A 20,661-nucleotide genomic window follows, 5' to 3' on the forward strand; every position below is an offset into this window, starting at 1 on the left:
AAATAAGGGAGTACTGTCATATTAATTTACATTAAATGATACTCAAGAGTATCTATAGTATAATACTTCAATACAACTTTTAGAAAGAAGGAAACTCAGGAGATATAATCACCAAATATAAACCAAGTAATGTTTAATCATCGATTAGTTATTACTTTACAAACTGAGCTATATACAATACACTGTGGGACAAGCAGAGAAAAATGAATATGGTCTGAGTATAAGATAGAATCAGGGGACTGGTGATTGGCGTAGGATCGTAGGATATGGTAATATAGGAGAATGTCTTTATTTTTTAGAGTTGCAACATACAGTGTCAAGATTGAAATGTTTCCATCACACAAGCACACACGTGCAGTACACACATACGTACTTTATCTCAGATGAGAGAGAAAGAAGAGTGAGCCTGGACAATTATGGGACTAAGATGTATTCCCTGAGCCCCTTCCCCCCAGAGCGCCCTCACTGAGGGTCTGTCCCAGATGCCTGGTGTGAGTTGGGGTTCCAAGTGGAACCCTGAGATGTTGGTGTGTCGTGGCTGGTGGAGCCACGGTTATGGGGGGATGTCATGGTGGGCTTTGACCACATGTTGGAGTTCTGAGGCCCCACAATACTTGGCTTCAGGCTGGTCCTTGGGAAGCTTTGGGAGGCGGGAGCTGAATGGCCGGATGACCTGTGGACAGACCGTACCCTCCATAGCCTCCCGGGAAGCAGGTGGTGTGTGTGTGCCTGTCGTCGGCATTTTAATGGCTAATTCTGTTCAGACTTGTACAGTCAATGAGAAGCTGACTCCATGCAAAGAGAGAAAAGTAGCTTGCATAAGAACGGGCTGCCCTTATCACGAACAATGCAAAGATTCTTGACAAGCTTAGCTCTATTCAAAAGGAGTGTGTGGAACTGGCATCATTTTTAAAGGATTCTGCCCTTAAAAAGACTCACCAGACAAATGGAACCTGGAGGCAAAAGCTAAATAGGACCAGCTCCATCCCTGAGGAAGAAAGAACTTTCCCAGAACAGACAGAACAGTTCTAAATACTTGGACACAGGAGTGGACAGCTCGCACCCAAACAATGAACCCGTCACTGAAAGATGGCTACAGAATCAGAACACTGCAAGCATCTTCCCAAAACAGAGCACGTGGGCAAGGGTAGATGCTCATCATGGCCTCTCACCAGCTGGTGGCCTTCGTCTAAAAGAAAAGCAGTGACTCCTCCATGCAGGCTCTCTCTACACTTCTAACCATGTTCTCCACCTACTGAGGTTCATGGTGGCCCCAGGTGGCCCCCTCTCCCTCCCATGTTCCCAGAAGAGGCTTTGGAGACCCCTCCCAGGCCCTGCCAATGTAACTCAAACTTCAAACAAACCACTTGTATGGACTTCCAGAACTTCACCAAGACTCATGGGGTGTGTCCTGTTCCTCCTCAAAAAGGGACTGTGAATTCTCTCTCTTTCATTATTAGTTTAAGAAACTGCTGCTGCCTAAGAGATTATAGTTACACTCAAACCGGAGTTTGATGGAATTCTGGTTCTTGGAAGAGCATTTTGTTTTACACATGAATCTAATAAGAGATTTACTTCTATTTTATTGTTCTTTCCAGACAATTTAATTTAATTACCAGTCCATCATACATCAGTTTAATAAGAAAAGACTGTTTACTATACAGCAATTTTGGTTTTCCCGAGCCAGTATTTACAATAAGAGAAATGTAAACATAACTTGATTTTTACCTTAATAGTGACTCTTAAAAAAGTACAATGTCACGTAAAAACTAGGTGGGTGTCTCTCCTCTGAGAGGCAAACAGGAAGCAGGGCACCAGCGTGGTTTCCTGCAAGGTCCCAGGTGACTGTGCTGCCCTAATGGTGTAGACTAGAAACCCTGCCTGGAGAAGAGGCAGCAAGCACCGGAACAATCCCCCGACAAGGCTCTGCTAGGCAGAGGGGCTGCGCTGGTGAGGGCCTGGGGCCCACAAGTCTGTGACCTCAGGCTCCTAGCATTTTCAAATGGGAAGCCACGGGGCCAGGCAGGGCCCTTCCAGGACCAATCCCCAGTGACTGCACCCGGCAAGGTTCCATTTCTCTTCACCCACATATTTGGGACCTTGACCCATTCAGCCCCCACTCCACTAGCCCTTGACCACATCTCTTCACCACCCCCAAATACCTCCATACGTTGTCTTGTCCCCCCTGCAGCCTGCAGAGTGACTGGTGACTGTTCAAAGTGGAGCACGAGGGGCCCAGGAGACGCAGGTTAACAACACTCCGCACTGAAGGCCACAGCTGGGCATCGGTGGGAGCACAGAGCCAGCGAGTCAGAGAGCCTTGCGCTGCCTCCCATTGGCTGCGCGAGCTCAGGAAAGACCCCTGGCCTCTCCATTCCTGCATCCAGTCTTCAGGGCCCATGTGGTAATGGATAAGGAATCACGAGACCTTGCTTAGGTGTTCACCCATCTGCCAAGTGGGCTCTAGCTGTCCTCTGATCGGGTGTCCACCTCCAGCCCAGACCTCTGCCCTGTGTTCCCAACGCACATTCCCACTGTGTGTCCACGTAGGTGTCGGCAGCTGGCTGCAGCAGCTCCAGGAGACCACGGGAGGCCTGGCTGACTACGCTGGGGCTGCCCATCTCGGGGAGCACACACCACACCAAGCCTGGCGGGGCATCTTCAGGGGATTCTGATCCCCAGCCTGCCGCACCTGTATGGCCACCCTCCCCCAAACCTGCTGCTTGCCCCCTTCTGTCCCAGATGTCCCTTCTGCTCTGCTCCTTGCTGACAAAGTCTGACCTGGAGGGACTGCAGCATAGCTCCTCACGCAGGCACGGTCACCTATGCCTAAGGCCACTGCTCCTCAGATCTCGCCAGGTTTCCCTTCAGGTCTGGAGTGACAGCTCCCACGGCTGCCAGGCCAGGTGCTGCAGTGTGCCCTGCTGGTCCCCTAACTGTGCCCTAACACCCCCTCTTCAGTCGCCCTTTGCACGTGCAACCTGTTTCCTGCACATTGGCTCCACCAGGAGGGCCGTGTGGGAGGAAAGAGCGCTGGGCTGGGATCAGGACACCAGGGACCCCATTCTCTGAGTTCGCTGTGAATCTCTGGCCAGCCCCCCCACCCCGGGTCTCTGTGTGCCCACTGTCATCAGCAGTAGGAAGGGGCAGGAGAAGTTGGCACTCTGTGAGTCTAGATTGTAGTAGCAAACTGGGCCCACTGTGGGCTTTACTGGAACTCTAATACATCTGAATTCGTTATCAACATTTACAAATTGGAGCTTCCATACAAAATTAAAGATCTCAGCCTTCTTTTGGAAAATCCCAAGTTATGGGCCACGCTGGGCCTCCGCTGCCCCAGCTTGAGAGCACCTGACCCTACGATCAAGCCACTGTCTGGTCCCCATGGGCCCACCCCCGAGCCAGTGGCTCCCTCACCATGTGCACTGTGAAGGCCTGCTCCGTACAGCAGGTCCATCCATCCTGGGCCGGAGAGGGGCTGATCTTTGCCTTTCTGGACTCCACTGGGTCCCTGGCACCTGACACAGCGTGGCCCACACACATGAATGAGTGAGTGGGGTAGGTGAGAGGGTGACTACTAGAGGTGAGCTGAGATTCTTCATCCACATACCTGGGACCTGTCACTCTCTCCCCCGCACCCCCTTCCCCCCCAGGTACTGGGTGCTCTCTGTGCTCAGCAGAGTCAGTGCTTAGCAGACATCTGCTTCATTGCCTTCAGTGACCCTGGCAATTCACTTAACTTCCCTGTGCCTCAGTTACCTCATCTCTAAAATGGACATTACGAGCGTCCCCTGTCATAGAGGTATCACAAGACTGAATGTACCAATACACATTCAGGGATGAGCACAGCGCTTGCCATGTAATAAACCCTCCCCACATAGGTCCACCCCATGAGGGGAAAGGAGACGGTGGACAGGGCATCTCATGCGGACCCGCAGAAAGTGCCCTCCCCAACTCTGAGAGGTCAGCCTTAGGGCCAGGCTGTGCCACTGAAGGAAAGATCTCAGGCCTTGGGCGTTTGCTGACGCAGCTGGCAGAGCTGAGACAGAAGCATAGGGCAGGGAGGGAAGAGCCCGGGAGGAACAATGTGCTATACAACTCGAGGCAGCTGCAGTGACAGGCGGCGTGGGGAACAGGGTCTGAGAGCTGAACCCCCACCCATCCCACTAGGCCCGACCCCTTTGCTTTTTCAGTACAGGGGACAACTCCTGGCCACCAGAAAAGACACACATCTGTTCCCTTAAACAAAAACACAAATCCATCCGCCCACCTCCCAGAGAGCAGTGGCCCTCCAGCAGGGGACAGAAGGGAACGCAGAGCCCCCAGCAGCCACTCTGTGCTGACCAATACTCTCTCTCCTATTCCTCTCAGTAATCCTGAGGGGGTGGCGAGGGATTACTCTCCCATTTTACAGAGGCAGAAACTGAGACTCAGAGAAGGTGAGTTAATCGTCTGAGGTCACCAACCAGTGATGGCAGAGGCAGGATTCACACACAAGGATACACCCTCTGAGGACCCAGTGGGTCATCCCTAGCATGATTCAACCCCTCTCCCGCTTTCCTAGTGCAAAGACCCTGGAGTGGACCAGGAGGTTTCAGCCCATGAAATGCTGACCTCAGTCAGGTAGGAGTCTCCCGCTCAAAGCCTCAGACACTGCAGGACAAAGAACCTCATGGCCAGCTTGGGAAAGGTGCCGGCAAGCAGATTTCACTGACACTGTTGATACTGCCCCCAGGGAAGCCCGCAGCACAGACCACTGAGCTCTAGTTCACTGAGAACCCAAAGTTCCAGAAGGCTCAGGGTGCAGAAGACCAAAGGGGCTTGGTTCACCAGAGGAGAGCCGCCTCTGCTGCCTCAGGCTTGGTGTGTGAACAGGAGGAAGCCAGGCCAGCGTTCAGAGGCCGCTGCCCACACAGCAGAGCCCCCAGGGCTGGAATCACTGCACCCAGAACACCAGCTGCGAGTGCAGCCTAACTATGCCCAGCACCTCGTGCCCAACACCACTTCTTTCCAACTGAGAACACAGTTCTAGGAGAGAGCCCTTGATAGGCCCATCTTATAGATGAGAAAGCTGAGGCCTAAGGTCACACAACTAGTGAGGGACAGAGCCGGCCTAAACCCTCGAGAGCCTTGTACCAGACCTATCTAAGCAGGTAAGCAGGAAATCAGAGATGCCTTAAACACTGACAGACCTGAGTTCAGAGCTTACTCGCTGCAGGGCTATGGGCCAGGCACATTTTTCCCCCCTTGGTAGGAATGAACTCATTGTAAGGTCATTTAGGGAAAAGTGAGACAGGGTATCTAGAGCACCCAACCTGGGGTCTGGGGTAGATTTGCTACACTGACTGCCCCAACTCTCCTCCCTTCCTTTATCCACACCCTTTGCAACGCAAGTTTATAGCAACTACCATCAGCAGGAACCTGAGCCTGGGCTGGCCCCGACGGGCTGACAACGGAACGTGGCAAAAGCAGCAGTTCTGCTATTCCCGAACCTAGGCCCACTAATCCTTGTACGCGTCTAATGTTTCACTTGGGGCCGTTTCTGGATGAGAACAAGCCGGCGGACCCACTGGAGGATGAGAGAGCACATGGAGCAGAGCTAAGCCGTCCCGGCAGAGGCCTCCCAGACCAGCCAGCCCCAGCTCAGCTGTCGGCTGACTTAATGAGGACACTCACAAGTGTGAACCCAGCTGACATCAGCCTGGCCCAGCACAGCACAGCCTGGCTGGCCCGTGGACTTGGGAGCAATAACGAATGTTTATTACATGTGCTAGAGGTTCTGTGGTTGTTTGCTGCACACATTACTGTGGCAATAGATCATTCATATCCTGACCAAGGTGTGTCCCCAGCAGGAAGGACTGACACCACCAGTGTGGTGACAGCGGCAGAAAGGTCACCCCACACCCTCCTCACTCAGTGTTGGTGGGAGTGTGGCCAGACTTGCTGGGGAGCCCTTGGATCAGGCAGGGGGACAGCGAAGCAGATGTGGAAACCACAGCAAGACACCAACTTCCACCTCCCAGACTGGCCCAGTGGAGACATTTAACGTGTAGCTCCCTGCTCACTACTCTGCTTAGTGCTTTTCACCACACAACACAGATGTGACGTGTTCCTGTGACTGTCTGCCGCCCCCACACACAGAATGGGAGCCGCATGAGGGATGGACACCTGTTTTGATCACTGTTGTATCCCCAGCAGCCAAGATAGTGTGATGGGCACTAAATAAATATTTATTGAATAAATTGGGGAACCAGGCATTTTTGTACACTGCAGGTGTAAGTAAAAATGGACACGCCATCAAGGGAGGACAAGGTGACATCTAGCAGGGTCATAAACATGCATTCTGTGTCTTCTAAAGCTGAGCACACACCAGCCAGCACGTCCCAAAAGAAACGTGTGCACCTGGTCATCAGAAGATTGGAGTAAGCAGGTACGTGGCAATTCTTCCTAACGGCCCGGCTGGAGCCAGCCCCACGGCCACTCGACAGGAGAATGAATGGCCAAACTGGGCCCAATCATACAAGAGAGCACCTCTCAGCAATACAAAGGACAAACTACGATACACGCAACTCGTGTGAACTTCAAAAATGCTTTTACGTCTGGTGCAAAAAGCCAGACGTAAAAGAGAACCAACTGCATGGCTCCATTTATAAAAGTCTGAGAGTGGGACTGTTAGAAGTCGGGCTCTAAGAGACAGGCACTGAGAGGGGACCTGGGTTGTCTTGTGATGTTTCATGAGCTAAAGTGATGGTTACACAGGTGTGTTCGTTTGTGAAAATGTATGATTGGGTTTTATGCTTCTGCTAGATTCTACGTATTATACTTCAATAAACAGTTTACAAAATGGAGAGCTGCACATGCACACTGACCCCCCACTCCACACGGGGGCGTGGCACAAGGCTGCACTGCAGCACTGCTTCTCAGGGCAACAGACTGGCAACGACCTGAACACCCATCAACCGGGACCCGTAAACAGAAGATGGACCATGCACACAGCAGAGCACTGGCTGGTGAGGGAACTCTTCACACCCTGACAGGGAACGCTCCACGACAGGTGGCCAACAGGACCAAAGCGCAGGGCAGAACGGTCTGCGTAACAGGCTAGTACTTGTGAAACGTGTGTGCACAGCCACGTTCTTGTAGTCGTATTGACCAGTTGTTCCCAAGTGTGGTTCTGGGCCCTGCAGGGTCCCTGAGACCTTTTCAGGGAGCCCGAGGGTAACATGATTTTCATAACACTGTGTTAGTTACCTTCTTATGCTCTTTCAACCACAAGTATACAGAGGAGTTTTCCAGACTACATGACATTGTAATGATGTCATCATACCAATGGCTAATGGAATGTGTACTTGTGTATTCAGTGTTTTCTAGAATTTTCTAAATAAGCTCATGAAAAGATGATCAACATGGCCGGTCACTGGGGAAATGCAAATCACATCACAGTGAGAACCACCTCACACTCACTCGGATGGCTACACTCAAAAGGACAGACAATAACAAGTATTGGTGAGGATATGAGAAACTGGAACCTCCTGCATTATTAGAAGGAAAGTAAAATGGTGCAGCCACTGTGCAGAACAGTGTGGCCGTTCATCTGATGGTTAAACATGGAGTTAACACACAATTCAGCAATTCTATTCCTAAGTGTATTTCCAAGAGATATGAAAACATGCGTCCACACAAGATATGTACATGAGTATTAACAGCAGCAGCACTCACAATAGCTACAAGGTAGAAACACAAGTCCATGGCTGGATGAGCTGATAAACAGAATGGGATGTTATTCAGCTATAGAAAGGCATGAAGAACTGACATACGCTATGACATAGATGGACCCTGAAAGCATTATGCTATGTGATAGAAGACAGTCCCAAAAGGCCACATGTTGTATGACTCCATGTCCAGGAACGTCTGGAATATGCAAATCTATAGTGACAGACAGTAGATTGATCATTTCTGGGCGCCAGGAGAAGAAGCAGTGAGAAGTGGCTGGTACTCACTGTGGGGTTTCTTTCTGGGGTGATGAAAATATTCTAAGAGTAGATTCTGGTGATATTTGCACAACTGTGCTAAAAATTGCCAAATTGTGCAGGTGGACTTTGTGGTACATGAATAATATCTCATTAAAGCTGTTTGGAAAGAAATGAGGAAACAGTTTTCAAAGTTAAAATAAAGAGACCCACCGAAGGCCTGGCCTTGGCCCGACACTCTCTCTGGGGAGCAGCTGTGAGCACTCCACTGTCCTCCAAGTGCCTGGCACAAGTCATATGCTCCAGGAGACAAGCACAGGGAGGGCTTGGCTCCAGGCCACAGACCCACTGCTGCTCCCAGGTCCCCCATTGTGCCACGGGCCACCCTCTACTGGAAGACTGAGGTCCCCTACTAGCTACACTATGACCTCTGCAAAAGCCCCTTCCAGTTTCTCTTCCATAAAATAGAGTGACGACACAGAATCTCTCAAGGTTGCCACAGGGTGAAACTCTATCCTCTGACAAGTGTGCCCAGCAGAGGACCCGAGCCCACTGCCGACCAGGGCCAGGCCAGCGACAAAGCTGAGGAGAGCTGGCCGAGGAAGTGCAGAGCACCCAGTCTGAACAGCAGCGTCTTCTCAGCTCCCCCATGTCAGCCTATGGGACATGGGCCTAGTGTGCCCACAACTGCCCATTTTCAACAAAAGCCACTAAGCTGAAATTTATGTGACATTTTCCAATTTCTACATATTGTAACACAAGTCAGTGCTTACCAACATGCTTTGCAGAAAGAAGCTAACAGGTGGACAGATGAGAGGTGCGTGCACCATTTTAGCAAGAGAGTAGGCAGAGGTGGGGCCGACGCTGGCCGCATTCTCCCTGCACACAGCCCCGCTCCAGAGGTGTCAGTCCTTACAACAACCGTGGGTGCTAAGCACACCATTTCACCAAGGACACGGGCTCAGAGGAGTGATGTCCCAGGCTGCAGGTGACATAACAAGTAGGGCCTCACCGAGGACCTGCAGGGGCTGGCGGAAGCCCCGGCCTCTCATCTGCCCGCCCTGCTCCTGGCCGCTCCCAACAGGCCCCTGTGCAGCCTCAGCTGAGTCAGACACCCACTTCAAACCCCGTGATGAGGCGTGTGGAGGGCAAGGGCCGCTGGGCCCAGCTGTGAGCGCTCCACAGCGCTCTGCTGCTGAGCAGGACGGAGGTTCCCAGAGGGCACCCTCTCCCTCGCCGGCCCCAGGAGCGGTAAGCTCCTGCGGGACGTGATGGCTGCTGTACAGGACACATGGGCTTGGGTGTCCAGAATTCCAGCCTGGCTCCCGCAGTTCCCAGGCCAGACATGCTCAAGGCTCCTGACCTCACGCAAGTTTAAATTTTCTACAGACCAAGACTGGGCAGGAAAGGGCAGCGTCTATAGGGACCTCTGGGGGAACAGACTCTCCTGCTCCCTGGAACCACAGCCTGGTGATTCTGGGAACCCTTGGAGACACACAGACATCAGAAAGGCCCGGAGCTGGCTGATGGGGCTGCAGGAAGAGGCAGGGAGAACCCTGCTCCTGCACTCTCCTCCCTGCACCCAGAGGGAGTCTGCACAGCACAAATAAGATCAGACGACCCCCTGCTCTACAACCAGTAGCCCCCATAAACCTCCAAATCTTCATCTCAATGATAAGCACCTTGCCCTGGGCCTGGCCCCCAACCCTCTCAGCTGCTTCGCACACTGGCCACACCACCCCTTTCACTCCGATTGATTCCCTCAGGCTGCAGGGCCTCTGCACACACAGTGTACTCTGTCTAGAGCACTCTTCTCTCTGCTCCCCTCCATACCCAATCAGCAACCCCTCACACTCCAACACCACTTCCCCCAGAAGGCCTCGCTGATCCCCAGGAAGAGTCAGACCACACACACACACACACACACACACACACACACACACACACACACACACACAGAGCTCACAGAGCTCAGGAACTTCACACCGCCTGACTGCTGGGTTCTTTACCTCTCCCGCTAAACCAGAAGCTTCCAGAGGGCAGAGAGGGTGCTGGCTTCTGCTCCCCATTACTCGTTTATCTTGTCACAGGCTGTGCACACACTGGCACTCAGAAACGACTGTCAGGGATGAACACACGAACATATACGCGGGAAGCCTGGCTCCAACACTGCATGTGTGTCTGTGGGCAAGTGGCCTGAGTCCACTGCTGTCAACTAAAGGGGGGGCTGAGGACTAAAGGTGTTAATAATCGCAGAGTGCTTACGATGGTGCCTGGCACAAGTCACAATACTACATGGTATCTGCAATTCACATAGTTATTTGAACTTAAATAGCTTCTCTGTCAAAGCACTCAGAGACCCCCGCCCTGTACAACCTGGTTAAGTGAGGTCCTGAGGATGGGACCCCCTTTTCTGCCACATTCCTGGGGCCTGCAGAAGTTGTGTTGGAGCCTTTTCCAGGAGTGGGACTCCCTCCAGCTGCTCCAAGAACCTCTGACTTCCTGAGGGCTGCCCTGTCACGGGGTTCCCTCCTGGGGGATGAGGGGGACATCCCCAACCCCCTCCATTGTGCCAGCCCAGCAGTAGAAGCCGCCCTCACAAAGCCCCTAGAGTGACAATAGCTGTCAGACCCGCTCCCCGGCCCGCAGAGCCGGCATGTGGCTTGCATTAGGCACATCTGGACATGCTCAGAGGCAGCCTGGATCCCTGGCACAGATCGGCTCAAAGACAGGACCCCCGCCCCAGCCAGGCCTGAGGCAAAGGCTGGAAACCTCCTTCTCTAGGCCCCAGGGCTGCCATGGCAACACAGATAGGGGTCATTTCCGGCCCCATGGCCCACCTCTCAGCAGGCCCCACCAGCAAGCTGGGCACAGCTACCTCCCCAACTTCTCCTAACAGCAGCAGCCAGGGGCCTAAGACCTCACTTCCTCCCAGGATGCTCAAATGGGCATCTGACACCCCCTTAGTCAGGCCTCCCACCCCCCCTTCCCACACTGCATGCACTGGGTTATGATCACGAATGAATCTGTGTGCTTATCTATTTAACGCCCTCCTCCCCGAGACCCCAAAAGTGGAGACGTCACGCCTGCCTTTTTCCCTCGCACAAACCCTGGGCACAGAGGGGGTGCTCCCTAAATATGTGTTGATGAAATGCGCGGATTGAAGAACGGATGGTGAGTCATGACGGCTAACATTTTAATTACTCAGCAAGTACTAAGCTCCCTGCCAAGCACTGGACGTGAACCAGCTAATTTAATCTTCAAAACAGCCCCATGAAGCAAGGATTCTTCTGCTGCTTACAGATGGAGAAACGGAGGCACAAGAAGTTACATGGGTTACTGGGTACGTAGGGGCATAAACGATGTGTGAGGGTGCTGCATGGCAGGCCAGCCCTGCTCCTCTGACCAAGGCCAAGCTGCTGGGTCCCATTAAAGCGAGATGCTCCCCCTTCCCCTCAACCCCACACCAACTTTCCAGACTATCCCTTCCCCACACACTAAAAGCTGCAGCCGCCTGTCTGTGCCCTGACAGTTCTCATCTCTGGGCCTTGCGTGTGTGGGGCCTTCTGCCAGGACAACCTTCAGATGAGATAAGGGGCACGCAATCAGGGGCCTCTACCCACAAGCAGCCCTCGAAGGCCACACTCCAAAATCCACATGAGAAAGCCCGGGGGGGGGGGGGGGGGGTGCGGGGGGGCGGGAAGGGAACCCAGAGATCCTGAGAACAAAGCAATTCTCCAGGATTCCACAGAGAGGCCTCTGGCAGCACGAGATGGGGCGGGGGTTGGGGGCTGTATCTATTTTGGAAAGCCTGGAGGCTGCAGCCCAAACACTGTGTGTGTCAGGCTGTGAGGCCAGGTCTGCACGCCCTCCCTGGGCACACACGAGCTGCATCACAGCCCCACCTCACAGAGGGTTGGGGCTGGGTTGGAGGAGCCCCTGAAGCCCACTGCCCTGATCCCAGCCACCTCCTCCCATTCTGTGACCTGGACCCTTGAGCCACACCTCACAGACTTCTACCTGCTCAGTTTAAAACCAGAAGGAACTGACCTCCCTGGCTCGTGGGGAGGTTCAAGTCACAGAAATGGGGCCTGGCACCCAGGAGGTGCTCTGCAAGGGTGAATTCTGTACCCAGCCACTGTAAGCAGGCTGGACGCAGAGTGGTCTGGGCTTGTGGACCCTCTGGGACTGCAGGTCAGGAGGGGCTGGCAGTTTCACCCCTCACTGCTTGTGCACAGGCTTTGCTCAGGAGATACCCAGCAAGACTCACAGAACTTGACAGGAGGGAAAACGGAGCCCAGGCCTGTTAAGAGGCAGCAGGGTGGATAGATGGGAATGCTGCAGAAATCCCAGAGCCCCCTCTTGCCCCCAGATACCTCTCAGGCATCTCCCTCACAGCCCCCAGCCTGAGAACTAGGGCTATACTAGTCTACTCACGCCAGGGCCCATCAGCATCTGCTCACTGTTGACACCTAATGAAGGTTTGTAGAGTGAATGATATGGGACTGAACAAGACACAGACTCCCAGATGTAGGAAGAGATCTCTAGTTGAGACAAGTCCCCAGAACACTCTCAGAAGGGACACAGAAAGAAAATGGAGCTGGAGAGGAGGGTCAGACAAAGATTCAGGGAAGGCTTCCTGGAGGAGGACCTACTTGTGCTAGCTGGGAACAGTGTGAGCCCATGGGTGGATCAGAAGGGAGATGACGCTACAGGATGCTAATGGAACGGCAGGGAAACAAGTACAAGGAGGGCAACTGATAGAGGGGTTAGCCACAGAGCCCACATTGACTCACTCACTCATTCATTCACCCCAACATCTGCAGTACCAGTTGTGTACCAGGCCCTGCTAGAGGCCCTTGGACACAGCAGAGAAGATGGCAATGTGGCCCCACCACACGTGGCACTAACACTCTACTAGGGGAGACAACATTCAACACGTTACTGTACTATGATGTCAAGTATTGCTAGAAGAATTACAGCAGTAAGAGGAAGGCAAGGTGTTCTTTTAGCTGGTGTCCCAGGAAAGCCTCTCTAGGGAGGTAACCTTGAACAGAGAGCTGAACGGAGGGAAGGAGTGAGCCACATGGACACCTGGAAGAGCATTTCAGGGAGAGGAAGTGGCAAGTGCAAAGGCCCTGAGGCTGCAAGGTGCCTAGACAGGAAGCGAATGGGGCTGAGCAAAGTGGATGAGAGGGAGAGCTGCTATGGACTGTTTATCCCCCACCCCAAATTCACATGAAATCCTAACCCCAACGGGATGGTATTTGGAGCTGGAGCTTTCGTGAGGTGATGAGGTGATGGGGGTGGGGCCCTCATGATGGAATTAGAGCCCTTATAAGAAGAAACACCAAAGAACTTGTTCCTCCTCTGATGCATCTCAGATAAGACGTGTCCTCGTCTGCTCTGCCATGTGAGGACACAGTGAGAAGCTGGCCATCTACAAACCAGGAAGTGAGCCCTCAACAGATCCCAATCTGCCAGCACCTTGATCTGAGACTTCCCAGCCTCCAGAACTGTGAGAAATACATGTGTGTCGTTTAAGCCACCCAGTCTACGGTATTTTTGTTACAACACCCGAAACGGACTAAGACAAAGGTTATGGAAAGGAGGTCCAGGAGGTCACGGGGGCAGACTGTGCAGGGAGGACTTTGGTTTCTACTCTGAGTAGGTGGGAGCCAAGGCCCAGGAGGGACGAGAACAACTTATGCGTTAACAGGACCAACAGGAAGAGGTGGCAGACCTGGTCCTAGGCTCTTGGAAAGAGCCCCCATGAGAGAACACATTCTTTCGCTGCTCAGAGACCAAGATCACAGCCGTGACTGGGGGCTCCTATGAGGGAGGATGTGAGAGGCAGGTGCCCCAGGTCTGTGCAACTCCCCACTTCCTGCTGGAGCATGGTAGACCCCACCAGGCCCAACCTGAACCTCAGCAGGAACCCCCTTCAGGGACGGCCCCCAGCCCTGATGAGGGATGCCCACTGGGCCCCCACCACGGCCCTGTAGCTTGTAGCCCAGGACTGACTGTGACTCGGCCTCACCCCCACCCATTCAGTCCATCCTCAGGAGCTACGTTCTATCCCATAGTGTGGGGCCCCACAGACCCAGCCCCCCCATCCCAGGCAGGTGTGCAGGGACCTGGGGCACTGAGGGTGCCCTTCCTCAGAGTGAGTGCCCCTGAGGGAACTAAGAAAAGGTCTTACCTTTAGGGTCACCTCTGGGGACAGAATGGACAGAGTTGGGGTCTGTGTCCTCCTCTGGCTGATGGGGCAGAACCGGTGGCTGCCTGGGAACTTCCAGGGTGGGTAGGACCTGGGCTGCCTCATGGAGAAGTGTGGTCAGGACGGTGTACGTGCTGGGCCTCGTCGGGCCTCCGGGAGAGCTTGACGTAGCCTGAGGCTGGAGGACACTGGCTGTGCTTAACCCCAGGACAGGTCCAGCTCTCGCTTGCCCTGCGCTTTGCAGGACGGCCTGGGCATCCAGGATAAGGTTCTCTTCGGGCCCTGCTTGGACATCTGCGCCTTCCTCTTGGACAGGGAGACTGGGCCTGGCTGGGCCTACAGTGGGAGGCCCATCGAGCCCCCTGAGGCCACCTGCTGCCAGCTGCTCCCTGCCAGCTACTGCCTCCCTCTCCTCCTCCCCTTCCTTCTGGCTGTCCTCTGTCACTCTCCTAGCTTTGGCCTGCACAGGCGCTGGCGGACCCAAGGCAGCAGCCACTGTGGGCCTGGGGAGGGCAGCCAGCCAGGGGGTGGCCTGGATGGCAGACAGTGGCTGGCTCCCGCCTCCCAGAGCAGCAGGGCCCCCTGCACCTGCCTGGAGCTCGCCTGCCAGGGCCGCTGCCGCTTCTGCCTCAGCTACTTCCTGGTCATAGCTGTAGGGGTCTTCATAGTGCCGCTCAGTGTCACCCTCCTCGGCATCTGAGAAGTTCCCGGTGGTAGCAGTGGGCATGGCCTCGGCATCTCCACGGCAACCAGGGAGCTGGTAGCAGATGAGTGCCCCACCGGTGTCAGGACAGTGGCAGGCCCGGCAGGGTGGCAGGTGGACCGTGTGGCCAGCAGCATACTTGCGACCACTGTGGAGGCAGCCCACCTGGCCACACTGCGGGCAGCTGTCGGCCGCTACCACAGCCTCGATGCAGTTGGGTGGGAGCTCCGGGCACAGCATGAACTGGCAGCTGATCTTGCCACCGCCTGGTGGGCAGGAGCACTCGGTGCTGCCGAAGTCCACGAAGTAGGACTGGCCGGCGGGCACGCGGCCACGCACGAAGCCGCCCTGCAGGCAGTCGTAGTACTGGTAGCCCTCGCAGGCGCAGCCCTGCTGCACACACGAGGCGCAGCAGGCTCCGGGCTGCAGAGCCTCCTCGATGCAGTTCTCCAGCGGTGGACACTCCACGCCCGTGCAGTCCTGCCCAGGGGCTGCCATGCCCACACCTGCACCCAGGGCCAGGGCCAGCGCCAGCGCCAGGGCCAGCTGGACTCCCGCAGGCTCCCCGAGCGGCACCATGGTCCCACAGCCAGCCCAGGTGCCACCTCGAGCCAAAAGGTCCCCTGTCCTGCGAGGCCCTGGGGGAATGGGAAAGGACACGTGTCAGAACCACACGGGGCCCACACATGTGGACACATGCACCCCCTGGCACACAGCCCCGCACGTGCACATGGCCACCCTCCCGCACACGTGGGCACCCCATGCACTCAGTCCCATGTTCCCAAGCACACACTCCTGGTCACATGTTTGGATGCACACAGGCTCTGCCACACGTGTCAAAGTGTCACAGACAGGGGCTTCCACAGTTGTCAGGCATCACAGGTGCCCTGCCCAGAGTGCAACATGGCCCCCTGAGGGAAGCTGACCCCCCACCTTCAGCTGCCTTCTGCCACGTGCCCTCTGAGTGGGACCTTCCTGCCCAGTCACACACTCGTGCCTGCACTGTAGCTCGGTCACACTCCTTCACCAGGGCACACGTTCAGCAGGCCTGGGCACTCTGGGTCACATACCCTCCATGACAGGCACCCACAGTTGCTCACGCACCTGCCCCAGGTCTCCATGCACAGTAACGCAGCCTGTCTCACCCACAGCCTCACCCACAGGCCGGGATACCATGCGTGTTTTCACACACACACAGTCCCACACATGTGCATGCACACACACACTACCACCCAAACAATTTCTCCCCCCAAGTCCAGCACATTCACCAGCCTTCCTCCCAGAGGCCTGTGGCTGAGGACAGAGGACATGACCAGGTGGAGGCAGGGCAAGGACAGGCCTCCCAGGCCTTAGTACAACCAGCCAACCCCCACGCCACAGCCCTCAGCAGGCCCCAGGGCTCAGCAATGCTCCCCAAGAGAACCCCTGGGACCACAAGTTTAGCCACTGGGGACACTCCTACCAACTCCTCAGCTGCCCCCGAGAAGGTTGGCACCATTCCCAGAATTTCCCCTGACACTCGCTGCTCCTGGTACCCCTCACAGCCCACCCACACCTTTCAAGTCCTGTCTCCTCTCCCCCATGTGCAGCCCTGGACTCACTCTCTCTGCCCCCCTCTCCTCAGCCCTGGGACACACCCCCAGCTCCCTGCCCCACAAACTCCACTGCTGCCCTTTCTCTGCAAAGCCAGTGTGATCTGAGCGCAGCTGACCGACACAACAGAGCCCCAGACCCTGCCCCTGCATCCGGTCTCCAGCAAGGAAAGGTCCAGACTCCCTGTGGTGGCTGCTCGACCCTCCTCTCTCTCAGGCCCTCCCATGACACTCCTGCAGGGCCCTTTACTTCCCCAGCCCCTCCTCTCCATCCTCGACAGGCCACTCGAGTGCCACCTTCCCGCCAGTCCTCATTCTCCACCACCACCCCCCATGGCTCAGGGGCCAGGCCTGCCAGGCTGAGGCTGTGTGCTCCTTGGCCACAGACAAGGGCTCCTTGCCCACCCACTCCCAGTCCCCAATCCCAGTGACTGTTTGCAGTCACTTTGCTGAAACTGCCCAGTTATTTTAAAAGAGATAAAAAGACAATGAAGTGACATCTCTAGTATTTTAAGTGCTTCTCATTTCGAACCTAAAAATAACAACTTCTTTAACGTTTTTGACAAAGGAGAAAAGGAAGCAGAGGGCAGAGCCCATGCCGAGAAGCCACTTTCCGAGGATGGAGAGTCCCATAGGGCCAGTGCACTCAGGAACAGCTGCTGGGAGAGCTGGGGCCTGTAGTCTCCAGCGACAAAGCCCATCACCCTCCACATGGAGATGAGGTGGAGGGTACAGAGGCCCTTGACTCCACTCTCAACAGTGCCATTTAAAAAAGGAAACCTTTGCAAACTGAGACCTAAACCCTCCTCCTGCCCTCTCTTGCCTTTCTACTCATCACACACTCACGTGAACAGTACTTTCTAAGAGGGAAATTGTCCCACCGGAGGCAGGCAGCCTTCTCCCAGAAGACCTCGGTGCCCAGCCAGGCCCGCCGTACCCACCCACCGCACCTTGCATTCTCCTGTAAACCAGTCCCCTAGCTCTGCCCACCTTCTTGGCCCCCACGGTGGCCTGGCCCTTGGCCCCCACAACTCAGAATCATGTTGTACCACAGCCAGATGATTCTAGATCTTGGGTTCATCCATCACCCCCAGCCCAGGCCCAGAGCAATGATAAAGGTCGGGCCCTGACTTGGTATTCTCCTCATTTGCTGTGCAAACCTAAGCAAGGCCCTTGCCCTCTCTGCATCTGTATATAATGAAAAGGTTCTACTACACCACTGCTCATTGCTGGGGTCCCACAAGCACTATCAAGCTCATGGCTCCATTTTTTGGCCCATGTGGGTGGTTTTCAGTTTTAAATCAACTGCCAGCATTTACAAATTGGAAATGTTCACATGAAAATTCAGGTTTCCAACTTCTCTTGAAAACCATGGGATTTAGAAGAACAACGGCACAGAAATGGCGGCATGAGGAGAGCTTCTGGAAATCTTCCCTGGAAGTTACAACAAATTGAACAGCTATGATTCAACAAAGGACTCCCTGCACATCACACAGGAATGCCAAAGAGCCCCGCACACTGAATCACCTGAAGGTGGGGGAAACCAAGCCAGCAACGGGGGGTGGAGGGGGTGTGCAGACACAGGCTGTGGGCCACAGGGCGCAGCCCGGAGCTCACTGCAGTTGCAGGAGAGGGAGGAATCCAGGCAGCAGACGCACTCCCTGTGGCCTACACTGCTGCCTAAGGGGTCAGCATATAATACAACTGAACCCAGTATTCAGGGCAGACACCTCGGACGGAGCAAAAACCAAATACAGAAGAGTGAGTATGGTGGCTTAAGCCCTCACTGACGGGCAGAAAACAGAAAACAAAGACACGGAGGCTGGCCTACTCCCCAAACACTCCCAGGGCTTGCCCAACCCACACCATCCCCGTGTTAGAAGAGGGCTCTAGAAGAAACGGTGGCAGTGTCAGATTAAAGAACAGAATGTCTACAGCCCTGAGAACTTCACTGACATTCCTGCAGATGAACAGCGCAGACAAATGAGAGGGAAGGAATTGTAGGGGCAAGACAGCTGTAGGGGGTAGTGTTGTGATTTCAGAAGGTCAGAGCTCTATTGCCCTCCACATCCCCCCACAGAGGCAGTGTCCTAAGACCCAGGCGACCTGCTCACAGAGAAGCCCACCTTCCAGGGAACCCCCATTGCGTGAGAAGCTATAACAGTGCAAGAGAAAATATAACACTACAACGTGAAAGAAAATAAAAGACTGCAGCAGGAGAGAAAAAATAAAACATTCCAGCAACACCTACTGGAAAGCAAAAGAAAGACTTCTTTCAATCAACACGCTGAAGAACCCACTGCTGTAATGAAATAATTCATTAATATCCAAGAATAACCAAGGTAACAAAGCAGCTCAGAAAGAAAGTGAAAAGTCTCCAGAAAGTGAACTTAAAGACATGGAAATATGTGACTTAAATGACAGAGAATTCAAGATCGCAGTTCTGAAAAAAGTCAGTGAGATATAAGAAAACACAGATAGGCAGTTTAACGAACTCAGAAACACAATCAAAGAACAAAATGAACATTTTACCAAAGCGATTGAAATTTTAAAACAGAACCAAGTAGAATTTCTGGAGGTGAAGAAGTCAATAAAAGAAATGAAGAATGAAATAGCCAGCTTAGGTAGTAGGGTTGACCAGATGGAGGAAAGAATCAGTGACATCTAAGATAGAAATCTGGAAATGACACAGATCGAAGAAGAAAGAGACTTGAGAGCTAAAAGAAATAAAAGAACTCTACAAGGACTTTCTGACTCCATCAGAAAGAGCAATATAAGAATAATGGACATACCAGAAGGAGAAGAAAGAGAGAAGGGAACAGAGAATATATTCAAACAAATAGTCGACAAGAACTTCTCAAACTTGTGGACAGAACTGGATCCTCGAATCCAAGAAGCAAATAGAACACCTAATTACCTCAATCCCAACAGACCTTCTCCAAGGCACATTGTATTGAAGCTGTCTAAAATCAACGACAAAGAAAGAATCCTCAAGGCAGCCAGGGAAAAGAAGACGGTAACTTACAAAGGAAAGCCCATTAGATTATCATCAGATTTTTCAGCAGAAACTCTACAAGCCAGGAGGGAGAAGAATCAAATATTCAAACTATTGAAAGAGAGAAATCATGAGCCAAGAACAATATATCCAGCAAAGATATCCTTTAGATATGAAGGAGGAATAAAGACCGTTTCAGACATACAGAAGCTGAGGGAATTTTCAAATACACGACCTGCATTACAAGAAATACTGACGGAATCTACTCAATCTGAAACAAAAAATCAAAAGAATACAAAACTATGAGCAGTATTACAAACAGACAGTCAAAACCAGGAAATAGCAATCCATACACAAAATAGGGCACTACACACTTAAACATAACATAAAGGGTAAACAAGAAAAAAAAACATTAAAAAAAGGAAAAAGGAAACTTGCTATTACAACTCAGAAATCAATTCACAGCATAAATAGGGATAACTTGTTACAACAAAAACATAAAAGGGGAGACAGTAAAGATCTGAACCTGCAAAGGGGAATGGAGAAAGGAATCGTGCTGAAGAAAAAGGACTACTGTATATATATATGAAACTTTCTGTTACATAAACTTAAAGATAACCACTCAAAAACAACCACTACTGAGATATATTACATAACATAAAAAGAAAGAAGAAAAAAGAGGGGGGAAATATCATAGCACCACGCTGAAATAACCGACAGAAACAAAAAGGCAAAAAACAATGGAGACACCAAGGCACCAGAAAAGAAAAGACAGAACAACAGGAATTCCCCATACATCAATAATCACCCTAAATGCAAATGGACTGAACTCACCAATAAAAAGGCACAGAGTAGCAGATTGGATCAAAAACCAAACCCAAAACCATATGTTGCCTCCACAAGACACACCTCCAGCTACAAATAAGACTCAAAGTGAAAGGGTGGAAATTGACACTCCAAGCAAATGGTACCCAGAGAAAATCAGGTGTAGCCATACTGATATCAGATGAAACAGACTTCAGGGTGAAAAAGATAACAAGAGACAAAGATGGACATTTCATAATGGTGAACGGGACTGTACAACAAGAAGACATAACAGTCATCAATATTTATGCCCCCAATCAGGGAGCACCGAAATATACCAAGCAACTACTAGCAGAACTAAAGGGAGAAATTGACCA

The 20,661-nt window shown here is 52.9% G+C and overlaps 1 protein-coding gene across 2 annotated transcripts in view; it reads right to left on the reverse strand.

Moving 5' to 3' along the window:
* The window catches only part of FBLN2 (fibulin 2), a 100,927-nt gene that overhangs the window by 50,609 nt on the left and 29,657 nt on the right, over nucleotides 1-20,661 (reverse strand). For both annotated transcript variants that reach the window (XM_019718395.3, XM_019718394.3), the window contains exon 2: nucleotides 14,173-15,531. In XM_019718395.3, coding sequence (XP_019573954.2) covers nucleotides 14,173-15,531 — 1,359 coding nt within the window. The remainder of the gene's footprint in view (nucleotides 1-14,172; nucleotides 15,532-20,661) is intronic.

Source organism: Rhinolophus sinicus, chromosome 17 (genome assembly GCF_057876585.1).
Source record: "Rhinolophus sinicus isolate RSI-liver-muscle chromosome 17, RSI-T2T, whole genome shotgun sequence".
Lineage (NCBI taxonomy): Eukaryota > Metazoa > Chordata > Mammalia > Chiroptera > Rhinolophidae > Rhinolophus > Rhinolophus sinicus.